This window comes from Gossypium hirsutum, chromosome A05 (genome assembly GCF_007990345.1).
Source record: "Gossypium hirsutum isolate 1008001.06 chromosome A05, Gossypium_hirsutum_v2.1, whole genome shotgun sequence".
Lineage (NCBI taxonomy): Eukaryota > Viridiplantae > Streptophyta > Magnoliopsida > Malvales > Malvaceae > Gossypium > Gossypium hirsutum.
This window is the reverse complement of record NC_053428.1, coordinates 7,341,422-7,358,895: the sequence shown is the minus strand read 5'-3', so window position 1 is coordinate 7,358,895 and position 17,474 is coordinate 7,341,422. Positions and strand designations below refer to the sequence as shown.

Below are 17,474 nucleotides of genomic sequence, written 5' to 3'. Positions count from 1 at the left end.
GGTAATATCACTGAGTATATCCATACTCAGCGTACGGTTGTTTCCGTGCGCAGGTTAGTAGAAGTCAAGTGTCCCGGTTCAGCATCCAGAACATTCCCGACTCCAACACAAATTTGGTGATGTATATTTTTCTTTTAGGTAAAGGTGGCATGTACATAGGTGTTATATAGTCACTTGAATATGCATATTACTTTGGGTAGTGAAGGTTGAATTATAAGATTTAGATGGTTAAATGAAATGGTAAGAAAAGTATATGATATTTTGATACATGAACATTAAGTTGTTAAATGAATGAAGTTTTTAATCAATTTTGAATGATGCTATGATAGTTATTAAGTTGAAATTATGTTAATGATATAAATATTAGTTATATGAATGTGAAAAATTGGTGCTGGTTGTTTTAGTTTGAATTTGCAGAAGGTTTTAGGTAAAAATAAGCAGACCGAAATTTTTATAAAAAAAATTCAGAATATTCGAACAAGTTCCGTTCTACTTTTAACACGTGCTTGAACTTTGGGAGTTCAAGATAGGGACTCAATTATTATATTATACCATAAAAGTTATATTAATTGTAAATTATTAGTAAGTTGTCTGATATGTCCGGTAATGCCTCATAACCTCGTTCCGGTAACGGTTTGGGGTTAGGAGGTGTTACATAAGACCATGGTTGAAAGATACCATGGCAACATGACAGAAAATGAGTAAGACCATAGTTGAAAGACACTATGGCATCACGTCAAAGATAAATAAGACCGTGGATTGAAGACACTATAACATCTGTTGAACAATTGATATTCAGGTAAAATGTATCAGATGACGAATGGTTATATGAAATGGTTGTGTGAAATGTTTACAAGAACTGGTCATATGAAAATATATGTACAAAAGCGTTGTATGAAATAATTATGAAAATGGATAAACGAAATAAGTATAAGTACATGGAATATAATTTATGTTAAGTTTGATATAAGCTATTACCAGAATAAATATACATAAAATATATGGAAATGATGGAGCATAAAATATTGATATAATGAAATGAATGATATATGCTTGTGAAGAAACGGTAAGAGCATGATATGTTTCCTGACATGTACATATATGATTATCTTTGATATCTTGATACAAGGAAATTATGTAAGTTGAGACTATTATTAAACTCAAGTGCGGCATGTCGAGAAAATAGATATATCAATGTTGAATTTATATGGGATATGTGCAAGTATACTAACAATGTTGTTGTTTGATGCTTATACAAATGCCAAACTGTTGATTGAATGGTAATATATTTATTTTATATGATGTATTGAATCGGTAAGTATTTTAATTTTTTTTAAGTGATCTGCAAATGGTAGTAATGCTCCGAAACCCTGTTCTGGTAGCGGATACGGGTTAGGGGTGTTACAATCCGAGTTTTGTACTGTGAGATAATTAATTTTAAGGCAGCAGAACATAGATAACTTTAAAGAATAAACTGTACTTATTGGCTAAATGAAAAAATTCTGAAAATTTTATGGTAAGAAGATATATGAGTCTAGTTTCAGGAAAAATTAGTGGATCTTAATTTGGAGTTTTATAACTCCAGATATAAATAATTTAGTGACTATGACACAGATGGACAACTTGAATATCCATAAAAGTAAATAATAAAAATTATAGATAATGTTACTTATAAGTGTGTTATATACATTAAGAATGTGGAATGGAGAGGAGGAGGAAAAATATATATGAATATTCAGTTAGCATGGCTAATTTGCATGTTTTAAGCTCGTGGACTAAATTGAATAAAAGTAAAACTTTAGGGGTAATTTTGTAAAAATATCGAAAATGACTAAATTGAAGGGAATGAATTGTTTTATTATCTGAATTAATAAATTGAATGAAATTATCAATTTAAGATTGGGTGAAATTTGGGAAAATGGTAAATTACCAATATGCCCCTAAATCTTGGTATTTCTGCAATTTAGTCAGGTAGATTCGTATATCCTGAATGAGCATGTAAATATGACAATTTAAGTATTGTATCGTATTTTATATGATATTTTGAATTGAATATATGAAAAGGATGTTACATGAAACATGAAAATGAATACTAAATAATATAAATTAATTGAAATTATTCTGAAAATCTCGGTAATGCCTCGTATCCTATCCCGGTCTCAAGTACGGGTATGAGGTATTACAGTATTATTTTAAAAATAATTTTCACACATTTGTATTATTTTATTTTAAAATGTAATTTGAATATATAACTCATATTAGGTATGTTACATATATTTAGATTAAAGTTCCAAAAAGGGATAATATTTATATACCAAATATAAATACTAAAAAATTTACAATAGTATTTACAATTTAAAGTGAATCAATTAAACTAGAAGCTATAGCATCTCTTGTTAATTCCATTTCAAAACACTTGAATTGTTTAATTCACCGTCATCATCACCATCATCATCGTCGTCATCATCATTATCACTTTCTCGACTATACGCATTTTCTGAATCAATAATATTCTCATATGCCTTGTTAATATCTTCGTATTCCATAAAATCTGCCTTGAAAGAATTTTTTTTATTTCATAATATTTCATAAAATCAAACAATAAGAAAATAACTAAAGAGAAGAAGAAGTATTTCACAAAAAAAAAAAAGAAGAAGAAAAGAGAGACTCACCTATTTGAAGAGGAACGTATATAACCAGAGGAAAAGTAAACAAAAGAGAAATGAAAAAAAAAGAGGTCTGCTGTGTATTTGGAAAGAAGAAAAAAGAGGATTAAAAAAAATAATATAAGGCCGAAAGCACTTTTGGATGAGAAAAAGTGGCAAAATTGTTGCTTTTTCATCTATAAAAAAAATGCTTATTTTAAGTTGAAAGAGTGGCAAAAATGAGGACTGTTCTTTAATGCTTTTAACAAAAAAGTACTTTTTTGGCAAAAGCCCATCAGACAAGTAGAGCCGGATGGGGCCTTAGTGTTGCGAGGATTCAAGAAAGGTTTACTAAAACATGTTTGGGGCAAAACCATAATTTCACATATTTATATTTGGTAATATGTATATTTGTTGTATTTGCCTATTTTTAATTTTTATAATGTTTAAAATATTTTATATTTTTTTAAAATTTTAAATATTTTATATTTTTTTAAAATTCGATATATTAATAAGGATGATTATTTTATACACAGTCAATGAAGTTTTTTATATTTCACAAGCGGATTGAAGTTATGATAAATGTCAAATTTATTTATATGATTAATTTATTATTATATCTTATTATACACTTATTTAACCCTCAATCCATTTGTAAAATCTAAAAAAACTTCAACCATGATGATATATCAAATAAAATTTGATATTAACAATCTATATTAAAAAAAATTGAGACATTCGCATGTTATTGTTGTATTTTAGTTATTTTTAAGTCAAATTTTTATTATCTAATTTTAGTATCTGATGGTATCATTTGATTTTTTTTCCAAGTTAATTTATAAAAATAAGACTTTTGCTTAATAAAAAAACACACATTAAGTGAACTTTGACATTTCATTTGAAATCAATCTCACAATATATAATTTTAGTTGAAATTTATTTTGGCCACTCCTTTAATAGTTTCAATAAAGCATTTAAAGTATTTGAATTTTATTTAAAAATTTAAAGAAATAATGATAAATTCCGTTCTCCCTATTATTTTTCAAAATTAAATAAATAATCAAATTGATAGATTATTAATTTAAGATTCAATCTAAATATTAAATTAATTAAAATTCTAAAAAAAATCAAGAATAGACGAAGGGAAAAAAATAGCCTAGCATCCATTGTCTTGAGAGAATACTTTTTTAAGAGAAAAATGGTAAAAAAATAGGGATAGGGGGAGTTGAGCATTACAACAAACATACACAAGGCAAAGTTGGCAACAAAATAATGAAAGAGAAAAAAAAGTTCTACCAGATACGCCAAAAGCATTCTCTCTTCTCCCTACTCTTTGGACGGTAGCTCTTTTTACCCAAATTGACATAAAACAATTATTTATTTATGAAAATATACCTGTTTTTTATAGTGTTTATTGATATCCCTTTGCACTGACCCAATCATCAGGGTTTTTTTTTAAAATAATTTTTTGAGTGTGGCCTTTTTTTTAAAATATCTGTTAAAAATAAATATATTTAAGAGAAAAAATATTTTTTAATAATTGTCACTAATCTGTCAAACGACAACTATCAGTAAATTAAAAAATAAATTTTAGTGCTGTCAATGCATCAAGTAGCACCTGTAAGAATTTTCAAAAAAAAAGCGAAATAGAAGAAAAAAAAAATGAAAAGAAAACCATTGAAATAGAAAAAAAAAGAAAACAAAAAAAAGGGAAAGTCTATGACGGATACTTGTTTTATAGGTGGCTATTGTCTTCTTAAATGGGATGGAGAAAGGGAAAAAAAAGATATATGGGAGAAAGATAGAGGAAGTACCTTAGAAAGAAAATTATGAACAAAGAAGTGTTTATGAAGTAGTTGTCTCGTAAAATATATTTGGTGTCGCTACAACCTCAAGCAACACCCTCTCAAGTTTTTTTTACAGTAGCCAATCTAAAAGGAAAATTTTCATATTAAACCTTTGAACATTTTAATTTAGTGCTGTCAATGTATCAAACTACACTAATAAAAAGTAATTTTTTTAAAACTTGAATGATGATTGGGGAAGAAAATAATGGTGCTCCCATCTAGTCAAAGTGACACTCAACTTTATTGAAGATAATGACGTATTTTCATAATTAATTAATTTTCTTTTATTTTTATTAAAAAACTCGTTATGGTCTTTTTCTTCTTTCATTTTTTGACTTTGTGTAGGGTATACCTGAGTGGGGGTTGTTTTTGTTATTGTTTTTTTCATTTTATTTCTTTTTGGGTGAATGACTGAGTGAGGCTTGACTGAGAGAGGGAATTTTTTGGTTTTGGGTAGGTTATAGAGTTAGGTTAGGCTGGGTTTTTAAAAAAAAAATATTTTTCTTCATTTTTTTCTTTTCGGTTGAAAAAAATTAGGCCGGATAAAATAAACAGTGGGCTTGTTTCGGGTTTGGCCCAAGCTAATCTAGCCCAAAAATATTAATACCAGTTCAATTGATTTTTTATCAGTTTTTCTGGTTGCTGGTTCACGGTCTTTTACCAATTTAGGGTTCAAATGGGTTTTTAGAGTTCTCCAGATTGATGTACTAACCAATTATGGATCCAATTGGCTTGACCGACTAGTTCAGTTAGATTGAAACATCATTGGTTACATCTATTATCAATTGTGCTTTTATTTTTAAAAATTAAATTTTATCATTAATATTTTAAAGAGTTAATTTTTTTTCTAAAACAAAAATACTAACTAAAAAATTAAAATTTCTTTATAGATATAGGTTTGGTTACCCACGTGTACTTCATATTGACATGATATCATTTATCTTATATGCCATGCTATGACAATAAATAATTTAAAAAGTATAAAAATATTCAAAAAAACTAAAAGTTTAAATTTAAAAAAATTAACATAAAATACATATAGATAATCATATGAGTTTCTTGTTTAAAAATACAATGTTTTAGTCTATATTTTATTAAAAACAATTCAATTTATTTTGAAAAGTTGATAATAAAATTTAACTATTTAAAAAAAAGTTAAGATTCAAATTTAATTGAAAAAAGAATTAGAAGAAACAATTGAAAATGTTAAGGACTTAATCATTATGCCTTCTTTTAAACGGCTGCCAAACTTTATTAAATGAAATTTAAATGCAATAATGGTGTATGAATGATGCAAATTGATTAGTAGAATAAATCAGACAATCATATAATTTAATTATATTATGATGATAATTTTATTTATAACATTATTTACATCATTAAATTTATTATTAATCCACTAATATAATAATCCAACCATAATCAAAGTTGAGTCTCCACAGTTCTATATATTTTGTATATATTTTGATACTTTAAGATTCCTTCACCCGAAGGTAATTGGTTCAGAGGAGAGAATTCTTGTAGTGGAGATGCTCGTGGACTTGACACGTTAACCCAATGTTGCTTGATGGGTGCGTCCACCGTACTATCAACTATTTTATTGTTATGGATGGATGCTCATTTTTTTTCTCGAACTCTGTTTAAGAAAATATTTTTGAAGATTTAACCTGTTTGCCATATCAGTGAAAATGAGCTTAACAAAGTAATCATTCTTTCAGTTCAACAAAGAAAAACAAGTAGCATAAAAATATATATATATTTTTCATTGTTTAGTATGAAATTAATTAAATCCTTTAACAACATAATTTAGATAAAATTTTTTTTGACAATCTCAAAACTGACTAAATTCAATATAATGCACTTAAAAGACACATATAATATTTACCTATTCAAACAATCGATGATAAAATTATTTTCCAGATTTTAGAATCGATTAAAAAAAGAATTCAACTCTAAATAAGTTAAAAAGAAAGAGTTAACATACTTGTGCTCCTCTTCTGTCCAAGGACTTCCTTCCTTTCTCTCATTGTCTAGTTGATGTTTAGATTTCGAAGTGAAATATATTTGATTGTTGGAATTCCAAGTTGACGATAACATAGACGAATCGTCAGCATATCTTGGAATTTCAATTCGACCTGCCTCAATTTCGTAAACGTCATGCAAAAGCATATCAAAATGCTCTTCCACTTCTTTGGCTGACTTTCCAGAAATACGGTCAGCGATCTTCTGCCACCGATCAGAGGTTTCTTCCGGAAAGACAAGGAAGGCATGCTCAAAGAGCTTATTCTCGAGAGGACTCCACTCATTTGTGAGGTTATTGTTATTTTGATTCTGCGGATTCATCTTCTTTTTCTTACAGCAATTTTTGTTAAAGGTTTGAAAGGAAAATAAATTTTTAAAAAAATCTGGTTTAAGAAGGAATTAGGATTTTAATTTTCTGGATTTTTGTTTCCTCAGTTTTTCTTCTCGATACAACTTTTATTACAATGGTTTTTTTTTCTCGATTTTTGTTTTCCATTTATGATAATAATTACTTTCCAAAGCTAACCTAGAAAAGGAAAATATCCCGAATACTTTATATTCTTGAAAATAGATATTTATAATAAATTTATTTCCTTTTATATTTTTAATTTGAGTCATCTTTGAGTTAATAAGATATTAATTTTATTCTCATGATTTTTTAATATGATTTTATTATAATTAAATATTTTGCATTTATTTTAATAATCTAAATTTCTCTAAATATTAATTGATTTGATTTAAATGAAGAAATATTTCTTATTATAAATTTATTTCCTTTTATATTTTCCATTTGACTTATCTTTTTTTTAATTAATTAACTTATCTTTTCTTAATTGCGGTAATAAGATATTACATCTATTGTCATAAATTTTTAATGTGATTTGATATGATTAAGTTTTTTGCATTTAATTTAATAAATTAAATCTTTCTAAATATTAATTGATTTGATTTATTTCTCTTTATATAAAAAACTTATTAAATTTATAATTATATTATTTTTCTCTTTTAAATATAAGTATATAAAAAATAAGTTTTAATAATATGATTATTTTTTATTACCTTAAATTATTATAGATAATTTACTACAATTTTATCGATTGAGTTTTAGCTCGATTGATATTGACATTATTACCTAGGAGGTTGTTGGTTCGAGTGCGTTAAAACACATTATCTTCTTATTTAAGGGTTGAGGGAAGTTGTGGATAATTTTAGATATTGTATAAAAAATATATAATAAAAACCAGTGATAAAATTAATATTTAAAAAAATAACTGAAACTTTCTATAAAAAAGGAAAATGTTGTACGTGGTAGTTTATATTTCTATTGATACATATAATTCTATTAATTTAATTTAATTTAATTTAAGTTTTGAAATATTCGGTATAATAAATTTTTTTACATTTTGATTTTGTGAAAATGGATATTTTACACTAACAATTGAATTTTTTTTAATTGACTATCACCTCCTCAGTTCATGATATCCTATGAAAAAAAAAAACCTTTACGGTATCCTTAAGTTGGTAACAACCAAAATAAAATAAACAGATAGAAAAGAAATAAATCGAAAAATATAAAGAATATAATTAAAACTAAATTTTGTCACGTGTGGGTGAAAAAAAAAATCTCTTAAAGTATTTTAAAAAATTATTTAATAATAATTGTCGGTGAAATAATAACAATTTTATATTTTAATGTTATTAAACACATATTCAATTATTTGATTTATAATTTTAATTGTTTTATCTTTATTTAAATAAAAATGTAACAATAATATTGATTATAATTTAAAAAAAACTGTAATTTCATTGTTTTATAATATTAAAATTAAAATTTATTTACCTGTTCCGAATAAGCGATAATCTAGTCGTTATGTCCACAATGATAGTTAAGGTAGTATGATGTTTCCTCTGGACCATTACCAAAGCTAAACTACTGAGATTTGGTTGTCCCGTGGCATCTCCGTCTGAACCAAACACTTTGTTTTTTTCTATATATATTGAACTTGAAACAGAAATATAAATGCTAAAGCTAAAATTCGAATCCAAAACTTTATGAGAGTTTCATAAACCAAAAATAGTTAAACTCGTGACTCACTTTCTACTCAGCTTTACTTCATCCCTTTCTTCTTCCCCCCCCCCCCCCCAAAGAATTAAACCATCCATGTCATTATCTTAGACAACGCTTTTGCAGGCATCATCAATATTGCAAGAAAAAAAAAAGAAAAAGAAAACTGGTTAAATTTTTTTACCTGAATTTTGTTATTAAAATTTAAGAATAAATCTTAAAATTACAATGTAATAGGCGAACTTCAGTTTAATGCTATTGTACATGTGAAACTATGATTTTATTTTGAATTACATCTCGATCTTTTAATTAACAGCGATTACATGTTTCCTAATACGGATGAAATGCCTTCTAGAAATGGAAGTTTATGTCTAACTTACTTGCTGTAGTTTCGTGTGAAGAAACTGAAGTAGAACCTAAACTGTTCCGCCTGCGGAATGCAGTTGCTTGCTGCCTATTGTCCACTGTAAGAACCTCTGGACATTTTCAAGCCCGCAGAGCTCCTTCACCACCGGCATGGTGGCAGGTACCTGCAATTGAAACGTCGAATAAGACTCATCCAGGCCACCTCATGAATGAAGTTGATGCCTGGCTTCTTTTATGGCTGCTCTTATAGCACAGTGAACGGAAGCCGCTAGTTTTAGTGGCGGCTCTCCGGAAGCTGCAAAGGCACAGATGGTAGAAGTCAATGATAAGTATTCACGTTTACCAGTCACATAACTTCGTGATCTTATTCCGTGTCCAGTGCATGAACTAAAACACTAAAAGGCAGTAGCTTGATCACCTCAAGTACCGACTACGGTACTACCTACTACAGAATATAGATGGAGAACAACAAAGCGGAGGATTATCTAGTCCGTGACAACAACCACCCTATGTTAGCCTTTTTGTCAATGGCCTGCACTTTCAACTAGTATTTGCTGACTACGAAGCAGTTTCTTCAAGGTATGCATTTCTTCCATAATCGAATATTATAAGGAGTTCTAGGAATTCAAATTTCAGATCAATGTTCCTCGTACTAAAAGTCGAGTGTCTATGCTTAGACTGCAATGGTTTAGCTTCTCAACTTTGTTAATAGTTTTTGATTCAAATTTGTATGAAATAAAGAGAAATGCCCTAATCGACGAATGTGTGAGTGCACAAAAAATGAATGATGATGAGATTAGCATTCATGCAGAAACAAAAAAACTAGGTTCAATAAGGATCTGAACTTGCCTTTTGATGAAAGTACACGGTCTTTATGATGTCCACTGTTCAGGATTTCAACATTAAACTTTTTAGGTACAGTATCCACCGTGGGGATCTTATATGACCAAGTGCCTTCTGCAACCACTAATCCTTTCGAGTTTGTGGGGTATTCTTCAAGCATAAAGAACCCTATTCCTTGAACAAAAGCCCCTTCAATCTGAATAAGAGAAAATCGTTAACTTGAATTTAGTATCATCTTAGATCCCATTCCCTATCTCAACTGCTGAATATCAAGACAGAAAATACTTAGATAACCAATGACTACTGTAGAGCAATGAATTTAAGCATGCTAGAAATGTAAAAACTTAAAAATGAGGACAAATTAGCAATGTTATTTGAACCGGACCGGCCAGTTGGACCGGTTGGAATGGGAACTGGCCGGAGTACCGGTGCGGAAGGTGCTTTTGAACCAGTTAGACTGGGAACCGGTAGAACTAGCTAAAAACTAGTTGAATCGGCGGTCAAACTGGGTTTTTAAATTGGACCAGTCAGACCAGTCAACTGATGGCCTGACCAGTTCGACCACTGGTCCAGTTTAGAAAACATTGCAAATTAGTAAAGGTTAAAGAACAAATATTTTAAATTTAAGTAATGAAAAAGGATTAGATTTGGGCCAACCTGTCCTAAATCCACGGCGGGGTTTAAGCTTTGGCCACAATCATATATGATATCTGTCTGCAATATTGTGGTTTGACCAGTTAAAAGGTTTATCTCTACCTGTAATGCCACAGTATTAGCAACTATAATGTTAGTTTTCGAAAACAGCTATTGTATTTAATTGAAGATTCACTTCAACAAAGACCGCAATGCAAGACAGCTGAGCTGAATAGAGCCCACTGATTTACTTGCCTCACTCACTGCAGCACCATAGTTTAGGTATTGCATGGAAGAAAAGTCCGGTACATATAATGAATTTGCAGACAAGTTCACGGAAATCATATATGCCTGCATGTGGTAGATTAAAAGTGTGAAACTGCATTGCTCATCTATATCTCATCAAGAATATAATTTTATATTGAGCAATCTACTGTCATAAACAGATAATTATGTAAGATCAGGTACTTAAAAGGTAGAACAAAAAAGATGGGCCATATAAATGTCAATCCCATTATTATGAGGTGATCTAGTACATGCAAAAGAAGATCACTACCTGAAGAATCAGTGTCTCCCATTTTACAGGTCCCATTTGCTCCTCCAACTTCTCCTTTTGAGCAGTAAGTCTCTCAACCAAGATATTGCAGCAAAGTCCAACAGCTTCACAGCTTGATTCAGATGTCGTGCTGCCAGAAGTAAAACCGCCTTGAATTAAACTCAAGGTATCAGCTTGTATGACCCTCACCTTCTCTAAAAGTTCTTCATTTCCAGCACATTGGATCAAGCTGAGAGCATATGCAGTCATCTGTTTTACCTTTGTCCAAAGACCCTGACCGAGCTCAATTCCTCCAACTTCAACAACAATAGATCCATCACGTAGAATGCTTACTTTCCCTGGGGTTGCTCTTAAGATTACTGGGTGCACAATAGGTATTCGAGAAATTCCCCTTTTCCGCCATTTATTACACCTATTAAACTCTTTTAACATTTCAGTCCTATGGTAAAAGTTTGAAGAAATGGCTAACTTATCCCATATAGAAGGTAAAGTATATTCCAATGGTTCACCAGCACAGGTCTTGAAAAATAATTTAAGCGTTTCAAACTTGTGGAGATTAATATTTCGGACAGAATCAACTTCCAGGGCAAGGGAGGATGCCACATGTTCTATTATAGCTTCAGCAATAAATGATGCTTGTACCTCCCCAGGGGCCCTCATTGCTGATCTACTTGGAAGGTTTGTTTTGCATACCTTTTTTTAAGTGAACCAATTATGTTATGTGGCATAACTGGACTTATGTCGGCTGACATCCCTGCATCAACTAATATATCGAGTTTTAGGGCCGTAATCTTCCCATTAGATTTGAATCCTACACTGTAAGTTATTTTCATTGGATGCCTTCCTCCTGCCATTATCATATCAGTCTTGCGGTTTACATACATCCTGACTGGACAGTTTAGTTTGTAAGCAGCAAGTGCACATGCCGTAGCAACCTATAACATCACATTGTAAGCAGTCGGTAGCAATGTAAAAGGTCTATAATTAATTTAAGCAATAAAAAAGCACAAGCAAGAGCAGATTACTTTTTAAGTTTTTGACTAAGAGGAATGTTAGGCATGGGAGAGGATCAAGAATCACTTCAATATGCATCGCAAAGATAGTCTACAAAGTTGATAAACCTCAACTATATGCTTATTCTACCTTTCACATCCTACGCAATGTTGTTTCCTTCAATTTATATAATTTTGTACTACTACACTAAACAAGTATAAGATAAAGATGGAAGCAAAATCAACCACATGGATTATAATCATTTGGTTATACTAAACAAATCTCTAGGCCAAAAATAATATGATATTAGTAAATAGTAATATTCATTTGAGACTGTTATTCTTGTCCACATTTTTAAAATAATCATTTTGAGGAAGAACGAAACTCACAGGGATTGCTTTTATAGCCTTTCCACCAAATCCTCCTCCAACTCTTCTTGTAATCACACGAACATTGTGACTAGGTACACCCAGGCATTTAGCTATCGTATCATGCACAAACTCAGGGCATTGACAAGAACTGTATACTACAATGCAGTTGTCCTCATCTGGCACAGCAAGAGCGGCTTGCGTCTCCATATAGAAATAGTATTGTGACCCAAGTTTGAGCTAGACATAAAAAATAAAATAAAATAAGTAGTTTGGCAACTTCTCTTGATCCAAGTTAACAACAGGGACTAAAAGAAATGACCCTAAACGAATTGTCATGGTTATGTTTCAAAGGGGAAAAAAGTGAAAAATGGGTCATACAGTAAAATATTCAGACACAGAGAAAGAACAGGGAGGTCGAGGAACTGAAGAATGAATTGGAGAGAAAGAGAGACAGAAAGAAGCTATGTTACACTGACCCTTTATTTTTATTGAAGTATGAGTGTCTGACACATGGATATGGGAATATGACCTCCAAAGATCCTTCAAATATATAGAAAAACTTGGAAAAATCTAGCAATACCCGTATCAGACACATACCCATATCTGAAACTCACACCTGAATCCGGTTAACGTAAGAGATAAGCAACAGTGAAGTATGATAATCACCTCAGCAGATAGAATTTGATGGTCAGATTCGGCCATTCCTTTTGAAAAAGCACCAACTGGTTCGGGGTTAAGTAAATGAGGGACCTCGTAAAAGCTACATTTCTCAAAAGCCTCTTCTACAGATAATATTGGTTCCAAATTCTTCTTGTCATAATCAACCACTGCAAGGTTGGCTGCCATGTCTGCATTTTTCTGTGTATCTGCAACCTGAAATAGTAGTCATTTATATGTTCAATTTTAAGAATGTCATTTTGTTTATGATATTAGACACAAAAAGCCTTGTAGGGAATGTTATTACAATTCCATTGTGCTCGATATTAGTGAATATTAGACAAAAAACAAAAACAGAGGCCATAAGTGGCCAACCAACAAAAAGGAAACCATGGAATTACCACCAATGCAATGCGCTGACCAGCACATTGAGTAAGCTCATCTGCATATAAAGATTCAGAACCAAATATGGTCTGAGCCCCTATATTCTCCCCAGGAATATCTTTGAAAGAGATAACCGTGGAGACTCCATGGGGTGATGATCCAGGCTTAAATTTTATGCCCTGCACCCGTGCCAAAGGCTCTGTGCTATAAATAAATGCTCCATGCAGGCAGTTTCTCGGAGATGGAATGTCATCCACATAAACAGCCTCACCTACAAAATACAGTAGATAAAGCAACATAGAAAAGTTGCAAAATGCATTCAGAAGGTAAATGAAACTTTGTATATGAAAGCTAATACATTAGTGCCTTTCACAGGGAAAACGTCAAAGACATCTAATCAACAGTACTTTTGATTCAAGAAAATGAGAAGTCAACTTTATCCAAATAAGCATTTATGTTTAACATTTTTAATTTATAAGGCATTACCACAATTAATCTCTACAAATTTGAAGTTTCAGCTGGCAATAGTAGAAGCAAAAGTGTATATGCACTAGCACTAGAATGTTCCAACTAATTAATTACCTCCAGGAGTCAAGCTACTAGGGAATAGCAGGAAAGCATCAATCATATTAGTAGAGGCTGGTTATTATTTTTGTAACTTGATTCTTACTTTTGGAAGCAAAGTGAAAATATCTTTCAAGAATTAAAAAGTAAAAATTTAACTTCAGTGGCAGTAAAATGCATGATTTTGCTTCTATGCAGAATTAGCCATTTGAGCAATTTTTTTAACCAGTTTTTATCATATATATTTTTATTTGGCTATTTTATTTTGTTTTATAACCATGTTGAATAAAAATAAAGCAATGGAGCAAGTAAAAGAAAAAAAAAAAAAACAAAGGGAGCCTAAAATGTAGGTAATAGTGAACTTATGGCAGCTGGATCAAATAATAAGAAATGAGTAATGACAAACCAGAAGCTTGGATGACAGCTCCAACTTTTGTAAGTGGCTCTCCAACCGGATGATAATCTTTATTTAACTGAATCACCTGCTTTGCAGATGATAACAAAGCTGGGGATTTTATTTGATTGAACTGGTCACAGTTCTGTTTTATTTTGGAATCATTGGACAGCAAATCACTATTATATTCATCAAACCACAATTTAGAAATATCTGTGTAGCTGTTCATTAAGGGGCTTAGGAACTCAAAGAGAAAGCCAACAGCCAAGCTGGTCCTGTAAGCTGGACTGCTGGTGCCTTCTTCAGGTATTATGGTACTTTCAAGTAGTTTAATAGCCTCGTATATAACGCCAAAATTTAGCAACTTAGCAGATAGAAATTCCTCGACATTCCTTGCTCTAATTGAATGTTTTGTTCCATAAGCACCAAAAGCCAACCGGCAGTTATTTAGCACAATCCCAGCAGACTTTTTACAAAGAGAAATCTCAGCCAAGAAAGCAGCATTTAAATAGGGAAGTGCATTTCCAATAGGGCGTGGTGCAGCTCGATATGTCTCATATAGCAATTTGGTGTATGTTTTAGAAGAAATATCCCTCCTTGACTTCCAGCATGGAATTTTAATGCCTAAAAGAACACTGTTGGAAACTAATGGAGGCCTCCCAAGGAACTCCTCCAGTGTTATAGTTTCATGTCTGTGACCAGTCAATATATCAACCATTGTATCCACAGAAAGCAGTATTGTAGAAATATCTGATGGAAAATGTTTCCTCTGAGCCATTATCAGGTTTCCTCCCATACTAGCTGAATTCCTTACGAACCCTGTTGCAACTCGTTCCATATGGTCAGCAAGCTTTTCGAAAACCAGCTTACCTTCATGATTAATTCCACTGTCATTTTCATCCTTCAAAGCTTCAATAGCTTTGGAAATTGTCACAGATGCTCCAATTTTAATTCCTGTCTGGTCTTTACTAATGATTGAAAGCTCTGGAATATATCTCAAATCAATGTACTTGTCATGATGTCCTAGTTCCTTATAATAACCCATTCCTGTGTTACCAACAACGATCTTCATTGAGGTTCCATCATTCACCTCATCAGTTTGCAACAAGCTTTGGAGCTGCACAAGACTTCCAGGACTATACCAACAACACCCTTCAGATTCCAGATTGAAACCTGCCTTAATCACCGTCTTCAGAAACTCCGGAAACACACGAGTTGCGTTGTTACAATTGTATGGAGGTAATCTACTCAGCTTTATGTCTTCACTTTCTCCTTTTTTCCAAAAGGAGTTAAATCCCAAATCCTCCATATCCACATCAGCAGCAAAACTTTTACAGGCATCTACAAGGGGTCGGTAACCAGTACAGCGACAAAGATTTCCAGCAATAGACTTTTCTGCTTCTGAAACTGTTAGCTTGGAGAATCCAGGACGTAATCCTGTTCTATCGGTTTTATCAGCATTAATGAGTGCTGAATATAGAGACACACACATTCCAGGAGTACAATAACCACATTGAGAAGCATGGAAACCGGAAAACCTTTCCTGAATAGGGTGGAACCCATCCTTGCTATTTCCGACTCCCTCTGCTGTTGTAATCGAACACCCATTTACACTGCAAAGTAGTGTAAGGCATGAACTCACAGTAAAATCATCAACCTTGTCTTGCACAGGGTCATACTTGGAGAGAAGGACAAGACAGGCGCCACAGCCTCCTGTCATACCAAAAACTTTAAAAATACATAAACCATACTATTTTGATTCATAAGCAAATTCAATTCCCACACACACAGAAAAATTAATTAATTAATTAAAACAGCAATGTATGATTCAAAACAGCAATTACTTGTAGTTCCTCTGCCTTGTAAAATAGAAATAAATTAATTAACTAAAACATGGATTCATATTTGATTCACTTTTGGTGTACAATCTATACATTGACAAGTGAAATACATTATGCCACCTATTAAAAAGTTTAATTATCTGAAATACTTTTAAGATTTTTCTAATAAGCTATCGTGTGTGGTTCAAATACAAACACATATATGATTAGACTAAATGAACAGACAACCAATACAAAAAAAGACGTGTAACTTGCTTCTGTTGACAATAGGCTTTGTTTGATAAAGCAGAAAATTTAGTACTTACAATAATTATTGAATTTACATAGGAACTACTGTTCGGCAGATATTTCGAATTTAATAGAACTGTCTAACAACATATACTGAATGCAAAAATAAAATAAAAAATCAAACTTCACATACACAATTTATGCATAGAATCCGAATACCTGCAAAAGAAACAAACTTTTACATTCGGAAGAAGAAAATCCTAGTACCCATCAAAGAAAAAGTCACCGAAGTACAACTATCGTATTGAAATACACACGAGTCTATAGGCAATAACATGTTTGAGAACTTCAGATCCATCCATCCATCCATAATAAAGTAAATTCACTTAACCCACTTGAGAGAATTAATCAAAATCAATCCTACATTCCAGAATCTATAAACATTCCACAAAAAAAGGATAGGAAAAAAGATTACTTCCATAAAGGAATCAAAGGAGAAAGAGAGACCTTCACCACAACCAAGCTTGACACTCTTGAAAGAAGTCTGAGAACGCAAGAACTCAAGCAAAGTAGTGGAAGGGTCAAGTTCAGAGAGCTCAAATCGCTCTCCATTAACAGCAAAAACTAACGTTTGGTGTGGTTTTTTTGTTGTAGTTTGGGTTTGCTGACCCATTTTCTGAGAGCCACTGCTGAAACTACTACTGACTGATAACCAGCGGTGGGATTTGCCCAGATTTAAAAAAAAAAAAGTCAAATAAATAAAACTTGCCCAAGAAAAAATGATGTCATAATCAAAATCAACTGAATATATATCCACTCCGTTAAAAGGTAAAGTCGGAGGCGCTTTCGTTGGCAGTCGTTGTCACTTCATCGTGAAATGTTGGAATTTGTCGTTTCTTCGTGTTAAGAGTTAGAGCCCATCATCCAAAAAGAATTATTTTATTTATTTATGAAAAATAAAGCATTAACAATTTATTATTTATATAAATTATAAATACATGTCTAAATAATTACTTAATGAAACTTTAAGTTATCACAATATAAATAGATTAAAAATTATAATAA

At 31.4% G+C, this 17,474-nt stretch overlaps 1 protein-coding gene and 1 pseudogene across 2 annotated transcripts; both read right to left on the bottom strand.

Moving 5' to 3' along the window:
• Positions 1-5,810: 5,810 nt before the first annotated feature.
• On the bottom strand, positions 5,811-7,014 carry LOC121202842 (protein RADIALIS-like 4). 2 transcript variants are annotated; one of them, XM_041113109.1, is made up of 2 exons: positions 6,477-7,014; positions 5,811-6,128 (listed from the first exon to the last, which is right to left on the bottom strand). In XM_041113109.1, exons 1-2 carry the CDS (start codon positions 6,833-6,835, stop codon positions 6,110-6,112), a joined length of 378 nt encoding a protein of 125 aa, XP_040969043.1. In that variant the 5' UTR covers positions 6,836-7,014; the 3' UTR covers positions 5,811-6,109. The 2 variants fall into 2 exon arrangements, with proteins under 2 accessions (XP_040969043.1, XP_040969042.1); XM_041113108.1 differs by having other exon boundaries at positions 5,824-6,159.
• A 1,732-nt stretch (positions 7,015-8,746) lies between these two features.
• LOC107959242 (abscisic-aldehyde oxidase-like) lies at positions 8,747-17,203 on the bottom strand (annotated as a pseudogene).
• Between the last annotated feature and the right edge of the window lie 271 nt (positions 17,204-17,474).

What these genes read in the sequence shown, in the direction of transcription:
- LOC121202842 (XM_041113108.1), bottom strand. Translation starts at nt 6,835, where the DNA reads ATGAATCCGCAGAATCAAAATAACAATAACCTCACAAATGAGTGGAGT. An exon ending in TGGACAGAAGAGGAGCACAA is followed by an intron (nt 6,160 to 6,476) that starts GTATGTTAACTC and finishes TATGGCAAACAG; the next exon opens with GTTAAATCTTCAAAAATATT.